The 11891-nt window shown below is 38.5% G+C and overlaps 1 protein-coding gene across 1 annotated transcript; it reads right to left on the bottom strand.

Annotated features, from left to right (window-relative positions):
* Positions 1-379: 379 nt before the first annotated feature.
* On the bottom strand, positions 380-10009 carry LOC135476132 (ubiquitin-conjugating enzyme E2 L5-like). The gene is made up of 4 exons (XM_064756046.1): positions 9978-10009; positions 5806-5901; positions 5216-5402; positions 380-3140 (listed from the first exon to the last, which is right to left on the bottom strand). The coding sequence occupies exons 1-4, from the start codon at positions 10002-10004 to the stop codon at positions 2986-2988; spliced, it is 465 nt and encodes a 154-aa protein (XP_064612116.1). The 5' UTR covers positions 10005-10009; the 3' UTR covers positions 380-2985.
* Positions 10010-11891: the final 1882 nt, after the last annotated feature.

The raw sequence follows: 11891 nt of genomic DNA, 5'->3' as shown, positions 1-11891 counted from the left end.
CTGACTTGAATCAAAATTTAAAAACTATATACAATGCTTAGTTTTCTGGTACTGAAAGTTGAAATTTGGACACATTTATCTAAAATAACTGGGATGAGGTGAACGAAATTTTAACATCTATAGCCCAAAAATAACCTTTCAAGATCGTATTTCAAGTTTTGAAGTGGCTTTGTGAATCCACCCCAGATCAGCTAGATTCCTTGACCAATGATTAAAATGGAATGGGATCAGTTAATGAGTTTAAAAAAAAAATTACAACATACTCCACAGCTGATAAATAAGCCTCTACATTTAATTATACATTGTGTGCACAGTTTGAAACCAATCTCAGCACAAAGGCTACAGATAGTTTTTGAAAGGAAGAACAAAACACCAGACATATTTTCTTGGAAACCCCAACGTTTAGTCGAGATAAGTCACTTATTTTAGTCATAGAAATTTGCATTTAAACATACACAAACAACATACAAAGGTCATTAAGCATAAATTACCAACATGTATTGTGTGCTCCTACCAAGAAAAAAAAAATGTTAAAAAAAACAAAACAACTTTTATGCCATACAACAGTGACATAATGAAAATAGTGCATATGCATCGGCTCTGCTACACTACACAAATTCAGAGAATTATGGTAGAAGTATCAGCTGTTGACCAAACTTTACCACAGCATCAGTTGTGAGGTACCACAACAGCATCAGTTCTGATGGTACCACACAAAGATGTCAGTTGTGGTGGTACTAGCACACTAAAGTATTTGGTGTAAGAGAAGTACACTTTTGTACACCTGCTAATCTTTGAAGTGCATGTATGTGTCAGGATGGTACCAATACACCAGTCCCCGCTGGTACTGCACTGTACTACCTGCTCTGATGGTACCACAAAACGACAGTATCAGTACTGACGGCAGCAGAACACCACAGTATCAACTGTGAGGAGTCCAGTAAACTACAGCGCCAATTATGATGGTACATGTACTACGCCATACAGTGTCTGTCCTGAAAGTACTAGTACCCAAGCATATCTGTCACAATCACACAAGTGCGCTACAGTACAAGTTTGTGATGGTACTGCCCCAAACGATGCCTGGATAAACCCAGCTGTAGACACCATGTCTTCACTATGACACAGTCGTGGAACTTGATTCTTAGACAGAATCGGGATGGTGTTAGTTTTTTGTTTGTTTTCTTTCTGTTTTTTTTTTTTTTAATCACAATTTAAAACATGGACATGGCCGTTTCTGGTAAACCCAATTACAATTACATAAACCGATAGATAAGCAGGTTAACGAATTTGGGTGTGAATTTCAGACGTACAAATTAAAAATGCCTTTGTCAGTTCAACTAATCACACATTTCACACAAACATATCTGAAATTGGACCATATCATTTTCACAATAGGGGTTTGTACCTTCATAAATGCCACTGGTCCCGACTACTGTGATCCTGTTAAGTGCTTGTAGTCAGAAACTGGTCCATGCCTGCTCACCCCTTTACAGGTATAACAGATTCTGCCACAATTTGTGATTCACATTCTGTACATCCGTCACAGCTGTACACTACTTTCCAACTGGCCGTGTGTTTTTTTGGTACATTTTGAGTTATCATGTAAATGTACAACATGTCAACCCTTTTATCAGATAGTTTAATAGGTTTTTTTTCTTGATCTTTTATGAAATATATACAGGACAGGACCATAGCATATGTAAGCAGAAGGTGCAAGGGGTGATAAAATAACAGATTTACTTTGTGAATTCACAGCTAAACCAGCTTCCTCAAGTTAAGGCCAATGGAATAAGGTGAACAATAGAGGTACTACACAATTAATGATTATCATCATAAAATGACTAAATGACTAAATGACTAAATTATTCATGTACAAACAGTTAGCTTGTAACCTTGTATGTCCTGAAATGCACTGACAACCTACCATAGGAATCGAGTTAAAATCATTAATTAACAGCAAATGACCTTGACATTGCTGGATACATGTGATATATAGCTTACAAATGTTGTTCATCACTATGCCTCACCCCCACCCGCTTCCAATGACAATTTTAGCAGCCCATCCCATCACAAAAATCTATATGTATACGCCCCACCATACACCATAAACCCTGTTCCCTTCAAACTCTTTTAAGCAATATGAAAAGACAGAACGGTCATCTAGCATGAAAAATATATCTGCAGCAACTCAGAAAACTGTCACTACAAAACAAGGGTAAATGAGGTCTTTTTTCCCCCCTTACCATACTGTACATTGGGAAGGAGTTGCTGAAACTTTCCAGTCGTGCATATAAAACATGTAGCATCACAAAATTGACGTAAGTGATATTGACAAAGGCCATGTTGTTTTATATCTTACCAGCACAAACAGGAATTACAAAGTGAATCAGACAGGTTAGTTAGTAGTAATAGTAGTCATATTCAAACAGTCACACTGCAGCTCACAAAAATGCCACAGTAAGTCTGGGAATGTTCGGACTAACAGGTTTAATGGTACTCTGTGCAAAGTCCTCCCCCCCTCCCTTTGTAGAGAGATGCCTTTGTTAATATATGAAGTACTTTTCTATTGGCTGGTATTAGTTCCATATAAAAACCTGAACCCAAACCAAGCCCTGCAAACTGGACAATGATCCAATAAAAGAAACCTTTCATTTTTCATGAAATACTCAAACAGAAAATTAGAGAAAGACATGCAAGTCACACTGCTTAAGATAAAGGAAGGTTAAAAAAACAAAATACATGCAGGAGTGAATAAAGCTATTGTTGTGCTTGTCTATCACTGAAGATGGGGCATCATACTAGTACAAGTTACAGATTGGTTAAAATTCAGAAGAAAAAAAGGAAAGTGGAGAGGTGAATAAAGCCACTGTCGTGCTTGTCTATCACTGAAGATGGGGCATCCTGAATTGTCATGATACTTCCAGTTCCTTTTTCTGCGTAAATGTTTTTTGTAATCTTTGACACCGACCACTGCAAGTTCGTTCAGTCACTGGGTCGTTTTTCGCCATACTTTTTCGAATGTTCCTCGGCATTCTTTATGAATTTCTTTCTGTCTTTGACGTATTCTTCGGCCAGATCTCCCCTCAGCGGATGTTCTGGTTCTGGATCATTCACCAGTGCAACCAGAGCCTGGATCACTGCAACAAAAGAAACAATGGTTAACAGAAGAAACAATGGTTATCCGGAGAAACAATGGTTATCAGAAGAAAGGACAGTTAACAGAAGAAACAATGGTTATCAGGTGAAACTATGGTAAACAAAACAAACCATGGTTAACAGAAGAAACAATGGTTAACAGGTGAAACAATGGTCATCAGGAGAAACAATGGTCATCAAGAGAATCAACAGTTAGCAGAATTTATTTATTTGACTGTTGTTTAACGCCATGCTCAAGGATTTTTTTAACTTGCCCAGTTTCATGGCAAACCGGAGTGCCCAGTATAAACCACCAAACTTTGGCAAGATATTAATTTTCCCACAAGCGATGCGCATCTATGTAGATGTACACCCTGTTCATAGCTGACAAGCTGTCTTCAATGAACATCACACGCTGTGCAAATTGTCACACAAGTATCAACAACAATGTATTGTCCCGCCAGCTGTGAGATCAAGGGAATCTACAAATTCCCTGTCAGAGACCGATTTTGAAACTGCACATCACATGTCATAACTGATAACAGCTGGAAGACATGGATGATGGTTAACAGAAGAGTTCTGCATTTTGTCCCACTTCTTGCTCTCAACAAATGTTTCATCTGAATGCTTCATCTGAACAGCGATCACGTGGTTATCCCTCTGCATTACAGGAGAAGACAACTACAGGATTTCTGTGATATATTACCAGTATACAGCATTTTGTTCCTGGTTGAGAAAAACATTATTTTCAGACCACAGATACCAGGCGAAGTTCAGTGTTTTATTCAGGGCACTCCAGTTTGCTCAACCTATAGACCCAAACTCCATAGTATAAGTGAAAAAAAGAATTGTGTCTCTTTGAAATAACAACCACATGTTCATCTGCAAAACCATGCATCAATCTTCAACTGATGTTACAGAAAACCATAAAGAGCTTATTCAACATCCACATATGACCTTGCTGTGTATAGTCACAGATTCACACAAAACAATACAGCCTGGAATGTCTTCCGAGACATTTTTCTTCCAAATATCCCTAACCAAGACAAAACCTACCCTCTCGCCAACTTTAATATCAAACGGTACCACAGTGCAAACAGCAATATTAACCCTGAATGCGATGCATTAAAAGAAAAGAGTGAGCGAGTGCTTGGGGTTTAACGTCATGCTCAACAATTTTTCAGTCATATGACGACGAAGGAATCCTTTGGGTGTATGTGATGTGCCTCCTTGTTACAGGACGGATTTCCACCGCTCTTTTATCTAGTGCTGCTTCACTGAGACGGCTTACCGAAGGCAAGTAAGGCGCCCCGTCCGAGCCATTATACTGATAACGGTCAACCAGTCGTAGCACTATCCCATCCATGCTGAACGCCAAGCGAGGAAGTTACAACTTCCTCTTTTAAAGTCTTAGGTGTGACTCGACCCAGGATTGATCCTGGATCTACCGCTCCCAAAGCGGATGCTCTAATTATCTGTGCTATCTGAGACGGTTTAAAAGAAAAGACAACACCAGACTAAATGTATAGAGGCATCCATAAAGTATACCACAGGATGTTCAAACAGCTTTTTTTAACTTTTTATCCTTGTTATATTGCATAACTGAGATACTGCAGTCCACAGTAAGCAAAATTGCCCAAATTCAGGAAAATCGTAAGCATTGCCATATTATTGATTTTATAACCCACGAACACAGCTGTTTCCGCTTACGTCATCCCTGGTTTGCCCTCTTCACCATATGCGCGTGGGGTATGAGTGATGCGTCATCATATTTTTGGTTGCTTCAACATGGTGGATCCCATGGCCACAAAAAAATTCCAGACTACACATTGATTTAGTGAGTTACCAAGTACATCAGAAAAAATGGTTCCGTTGACCTTTCTTTTAATCCCCATGTCAATGAACTTCTGTGAGGTGACTGAATAAATTGGGTCATATGACTCAAATCCGCCAAGTTCAATGAACATTTTGCCCTGAAGCCAGATCAGTCAGCAGCTTTCAACACATGACGCCTACAACTTAATTTATACCAAAATCTGGAGAAACGAGACGGATTTGAAGTTTATGATCTGCTTACCTTGATCTGTTCTTGTAGCGGGTTTCCAGTTCTCTGGACTGATGATGGGTAGGCACACTTGTCCTTTTTCATCAATGTTTGGATGATAAATCCGGGTTTTAAAAGTTATCCTTGGGGGTTTAAAAGGGTACTCTGCAGGGTAGACTATTTCTATGCGGAATGCTCCTTTGTTATACGGAACATTTTCCTGTGGAGGAAAAGTAAACATACCAATTAAGTCTACAAACAAATTTAAGAATTTAAGAACAAGAATGTTTCACTCACATATATATGACAGCGATCAGGTTATTTGTGGCAGAAACCAGAGTGTCCGAAATAAATCCCCGCCCTTGGTCAGGTACCTGACAAATCTCATTCTACAAAGGCTCAATACTCGCAGACAGCCAACATGCTTCAACATTTCAGCGAGTCAGTACATTCATGCTATGCAATAAACGCCAGCGATCTTTTACAAATTTATGAATCATATTTATGCCATAACAATTCCCAACAAAAAACAAAATTAACATTTTTTATGCATGACAATTTCATCCAGCCTATTTCAAGTTTTGCCATGGTTATCCTGTTAGAAGTGAGCGATTTCAACCTACAGGAACAATGATCCCTTGCCAGTGTAGAATGTTGCCTTCATCCACCACGATCTCCCTAAAACAACGCAGGCCTGATTTTCTGATGTCCCCTAGTTCCTGAAATGATTAACACAAAGACTGGTCATTAATAGAACTGGGAGTATATACATGTGACTGTAATATTTTGCTTTTAGTTACATATTTAATGAAGGATCGTGTTTTTACAGCAGTTCAAGAATTTCCACTTGTACAATAGCAGTCTGCTTTACAGATTAAGTGGAAGATGCCACTCCGTTTCACTACAGTTGGCCGGATGGTTTCGAGTTACTTTGAACCTCAATAATTTTGCCCTATTAAAGTCACCCTGTACCTTAGTCACCTCCCAACATAGTCATCTCATACCATGGGAATAATTTTACCCATCTTGATGAGGTTAGAACTTCAGAAACTGTATTTTAAATTTCTGACATTCAGGGTAAAACTGAGTCCATTCCAGTATCTCAAAAAACACTGCACAGATTTCAAACTTCCACCTCTTTCCAACTCACAGCAGTCAAACTCACCTCCCCTGCTCATTTCTAGGTCATTTTCTGGTGAAACCTTGAAGTTTGTTATATACTTAGTTCACTATCTTCACCAAAGAAACTAATTTCCTTGCTACCTTGTGGTCACATCAACTGCTAGACTTCAGCAGTACAAAGTGCCTTGCTGTCTAATCTGACACTCAAATCCTCCAGAAAACTATTATATTTTCCTTCCTGTCTGTAGGCAAAACACCAAAAAGATCTTGTGTTTTCAGTGCAGGTAAATTAGGGTGCTGTCAGCTTGGATCTGACTGAAATCAGTTCCATCAAACTGATATATGTAAATTTGTGGCGATATCGCTTCATGTCACAATGAATGTCAGAATTTTAAAATACCACGACAGAGTTCATGACCATCTAGATGAACTTTGTACTCACATAAAGAGCTTAAGATATGATGATGCCGACAGCTATGATGTTTAATATGGTCGACTTTTCTAACCAAACTATGCAGCTGACTGTGAAATTCTATCAGTTTTGAACAGTTACATGTATGTTGGGAGGTAATCGGCCAGAGCCCGGGGGAAAACCCATGGCCATCTGCAAGATGCTGTCAGACTTTTCAACGTACAGCCGGAGAGGAAGCCAGCATGAGCTGGACTTGAATTCAAGGCGACACCATTGGTGGGAGGGTCCTGGGTCATTACGCCATGCTGACGTGCTAACCCCCTCAGCCACAGAGAGCCCCAACAATTGAATAACCAGGCATCAAGAAGTACACACATGTATACATGTAACTATCATAAACAACAAAGCAGTTCAGTAGATTTTTTTTCTTTTTTATATATATATATATATATATATATATATATATATATACACACAAATACATATATATATATACACAAATATATATATATATATATATATATATATATATATATATATATATACACACACAAATATATATATATATATATTTATACTTTACAAAGTATTACAAAGAGAAATTTAAATTTGTACCCACTCGCAGGTATTTCATATCTATTTTGCCTAAATCAACTGACTTCGAAAGTTATGTGACATAGCGATGCTTCCAGATTGATTACATTACCTATACAAGTTTAACCGACAGCTTTGCGAATACTTACGAATCATTACGAACTTATGCCTAGTTAAAATTTTTTAATTTTTTGAAATTGTCGCCGACATGAAATAGAACATGAATTCATTACCAACGCTCACATATCAATAAGAAAGACCACGAATGCAAATACCATTACATTACGATGCCCATTCGTGACAGTTTGACAACAAATATATCCGAGTGAGAATGAGGCTTTTCCAATGCTTGTGGTCCTATAGTCTGAGATTGCCAACAGTCCGATATTTGGCCAAAATTTTGTTTGGCCAAAGATGGCCCTAAACCAACATCACGGCGCGCTCCATTTGAAAATCGGATGCAGTTGCCATGGCAGGTTGTCACAGCATTAAAAACAAAATAACCTATTAAATATGTCTCCACAGACTTCAGTTTGCAGACACTTGTGTTCCTTTTCCTTTCGACTGTTGATTTATCACAAGAACAACGTCAATCAGTTATTTCCTGGGATGTGTGAGCCCTTGGCAATTCCTTGGTGATGCTCAAAGCGAATAGCAGTGATGACAACCTTGACATTACTTGACAAGGTCAAGGATAGGTAACTGCATCAAGGTGGTCAAATGGAGTGTGCTATGACACTGGCTTGGGGCAATGTGGCCTGACAAAAGTGTGCCAATCCTAATGTCAGAGCAATCATGGACTAAAGGTCTTGGAGCAGCAGAATGATAAAATCCTAAGATGTCGATCATCCCAAAAGTAAAAATCCATCCGTATTTCATCAAGTTCAACCTCTCCGTTGATTCCAAGTTCCCAAAATGGCTGCTGTCTTTGTCTGATATGATGCTGGATACATGGTTATCCTGGTCCCAGGGCCTCGCGCACAGTGACTGTGTGGGCCAGGAACCTGGATGGTGCTTTTAATGGCGGCCATTTTTGTGAAGTTCAAGTGAGCAGAGAAGTGGAACTTGCTGAAATATGGATGGGTATTTACCTTCATTCAAAGGTAACAATAGCTCAGGATTTTATGAATCTTATGTCCTAGGGCCCTAAGAATAGTAAAGGAGTAACTGGACAGGCTGAAGAATTCAGTAATTGACTGCTTTGCAAAACCTGAATAGACACAGCTATGAGAGCGCCAGAAAAAATATGAAGAAGCAAATATACACATCCAGGGTTAGGTACTAGGTAATGGGTATGAAGTGACCTGAAAGGGGTCAGATTATGGTTTGGATTATATGATCGCTGCTGTCAATCAAAATCATTCAATATGATTGGCTAACATGTTACACTCTTTGACACATACGCCACATCCTAAAATAGCCACATCTGGCTGTTTCAACCCTTTATGCTGGGCTGTCTGAGTATCACAGCAGCAGCCAATGGTACACCATAGACTGTTTCACGGTATGCCTGATAAGTCCCTCCTAAACGATGTCTGCTATCCAAAACAAGTGTCAACACTGACTGTTGGCTCTCAGCTCTCCTGCACACACAACATCCCACATATATTCCACTTGGTAAGGACACGACACCCAAATTCAAGTCATGGTCATCGCTAATACAGCAACCATTTTGCCTTCATGGCACTAATGGGTCTCGAAAAACTTATTGTTCATGCCAGTGCATTAAACCTGAAAAGGCGGCCATGTTTATAAATGGTTTGCTGTGATGGTTTGCCGTGATGTAAATATCGGGCTTGTGTGCCATAACCCAGTGGAATACACCCGGGATATTGCATGTGTAGGAAAGCTGAGAGGTAAGAACCAAAGTTGACACCTGTTTTAGACTGAAACCATAGCTAGGAAGGACTATCATGGGGTGATACAGTGTATGGTTTACCGTTGGCTGCTGGTGTGACTGTGATACTTCGTCAGCTCAGTATACAGAGGGAAGTTGAAACAGCCATCTAGGGCTAATCTTAAACAATCTACACATACATAATGCCAAAACATTTAAAAGAACAAAATCGTGAATAAAGATTACATTAATATCATCAGTAAAATGGAGAATGAAAGTGTTGAGAATGAAAAAATGAATTGTGGCTATCACTAGAAACATAAAGCTGAAACTTTTAATGCGCAGGTTCTAAGCTTTATTAGTAGCCAATTTCCTGAATGCAAGACGTTATTTACCGCTATTTTGGGATCATGACTGTTTTAGAGACGCAGATATATAACCACTCTTCTCCTTAGAAACCATTGTTATTTTTCCAATTAAATGGTAACCAACATAAAATAACCACGTAGAAACCCACAAATCGTTCTGGCAACTGTTAGAGGGTAGACTGGGGGTACAAATTCACAAGCAGAAAGGGTGTTTTTTCTCAGAAAACGAAAATGATTCAGCGAAAGAACTACGTATCCGGTAATGTGCTTGCCGAAAATCGATTGATGGGTCAAAACACAAGGCCACCGGTGTTTGCGTTCACTGGCCGATTTGTACCTTACCCTTACTCTTAATCATTACTATACACCACTCTAGACAGATACTGACAAGCCTTTTTCTTAATACGCATAGTAACCGTACAGAACTACTTATAATTTCGATATCTTTCACGACGAAATTACCTTTTGTAAACGCCTGGTCGCTGCCATCTTTGCTCGACTCAGTCACGTGAACAGAAGCGCCCTCTACATTTGGCTCTGTGTTTCCTAGCATTGTGTAAGCTGAGAATTTGCTGAAAGCACCGGGGATATGATTCAGAAAACTTATGACACCAACAACCCTGTTAAGCGAAAAATAAATCGTTATTTTTTTTAAGCAAGGAACTAATGTGTGTCAAATAAATGATTTTGCCTAAATATTTCTCTACATATAGACTTATTATACACAAATTATAGATCATATTTTAATATTGTAAAAATTTTCCTAAAATTAAAATTTATGTTTTAATTGCCGGAAAGCGTCAAATCAGAGCTGAAACTCTCGTACATGCGAGCAAAGCCGTTAACATAACAATGCAGTCAAATCGTGTGTTCCAATCCTTCTCCCGCTGGCGATGACTTCAGGTCGGGAGGTTTGTCAGATAACAAACATGGCAAAAGGCGGTGATTTCCGCTAACCTAGGCTCCACCCGATTTCCCGCACCCAGAAATCTGATCGCTGTAGGCCTATATCATAAATGAAACCATCTTTTTTTCTGGTTTTGTTTTTAAGTTTTATGTGAGACACTATGAAATTAAAGCATAGGGTCTCCATGTATCACAGAAAAGGAGGATATGTAGTAGGCTTAACATTCCTTTCAATACATTTCAACAATTTTTTGCATACAATAGACCATCTGGGACGGGACCCAAAGGGCTTATATATAAATGAAATGCACATAAAATATATCGGTGGTATTGACGTAAGTAAGCAATTTATTAAATGTACAGTTAGTTAAAGAGGCTAGACAGCATTTACATAATTATCTGCTGTAATAAGATCCTTCTTAATTTGAACTTAAACAAAGGAAATTAAATGATATCTTTCATTAGGGTATACCGTACACAATCTCTTATGCACTTTAAGGCCTTTTGTAGAATTATTAATATAGAAATAAAAAGGTTTAACAGTTATTTTCTAATCTGCTGTCCATTCAAATATTGGCTTCAAGGTTTTTGGAATCTAAATGATATATGGATTTATTGGCAAAGAACATAGATTTCGAGATCATTTAGTTTTTCTATTCGTTGAGTGTTATTTTTCACCAGCAATATATATAGGTGCAGAGTGATGTAAGTTAGTTAAAGTACGGACAATTCGCTTCTGCACTAATTTCAGACGTTTAGAAAAAGTTGTATATGTAGGACCATTCCAATGTTATGTACAATATAATAAGTATGCTGGCAAATATGTGTCTATATAGGCCTATAATACAATTAATTATGTAAACAGTACTTTCCATTTTAGTCATCTTTTCACATGATTACTATCAGTCCAGTGTTTCGAGGTTTTAATTTAAAGCTCTATTTCATCAGTGTTTTGTGTCCATCTTATTGCATGGTTTGTTAATCATATAAATCTGGTTTTGCGATGGAGACCTATACATAGCAACTGCGCATGGCTGATCTCTATACTTGTTACACGTTTTTGATAGGCTGATGGTAGGGGCCTACAGGAGGAAAGTAAAAATGCATTAAGCATGTCAGACATGCTGAAAAACCAATATCACCACCACAAAATGTAACAAACTTCCTCGCATCATGATGCTGGCCGCCGTTGTATAACTGAAATATTCTTGAACATGGCAAAAAAACAATGATCAAACAAGAGAGCCCAGGGTAAACCTTGGAAAAGTATTGTATGCAATGCTCTTTTCAGGGTAAACCGATGACCATACGTGACAAATGCACACGGCATGGGCAGAAGCCAATTAGTCTCTCATTTTTCTTCATGACATCAAATTAGCATGTCTCGTGTCGTGTCCTTGGACTTGGTCCACGTATAGGCCTACACATACATCCAATCCATATGGACGTAGATATACATCACATATGCAG

Source organism: Liolophura sinensis, chromosome 10 (genome assembly GCF_032854445.1).
Source record: "Liolophura sinensis isolate JHLJ2023 chromosome 10, CUHK_Ljap_v2, whole genome shotgun sequence".
Classification (NCBI taxonomy): Eukaryota; Metazoa; Mollusca; class Polyplacophora; order Chitonida; family Chitonidae; genus Liolophura; species Liolophura sinensis.
Note: the sequence above shows the minus strand (reverse complement) of the source record. Positions and strands in the feature narration are given on the sequence as shown.

Coding starts and splice junctions, on each gene's coding strand:
- LOC135476132 (XM_064756046.1), bottom strand. CDS start 10,004: ATGGCAGCGACCAGGCGTTTACAAAAG. Junction 5,902..9,977: donor CGACCAGGCGTTTACAAAAG/GTAATTTCGTCG, acceptor TAATCATTTCAG/GAACTAGGGGACATCAGAAA. Junction 3,141..5,215: donor CGCTACAAGAACAGATCAAG/GTAAGCAGATCA, acceptor CTTTTGTTGCAG/TGATCCAGGCTCTGGTTGCA.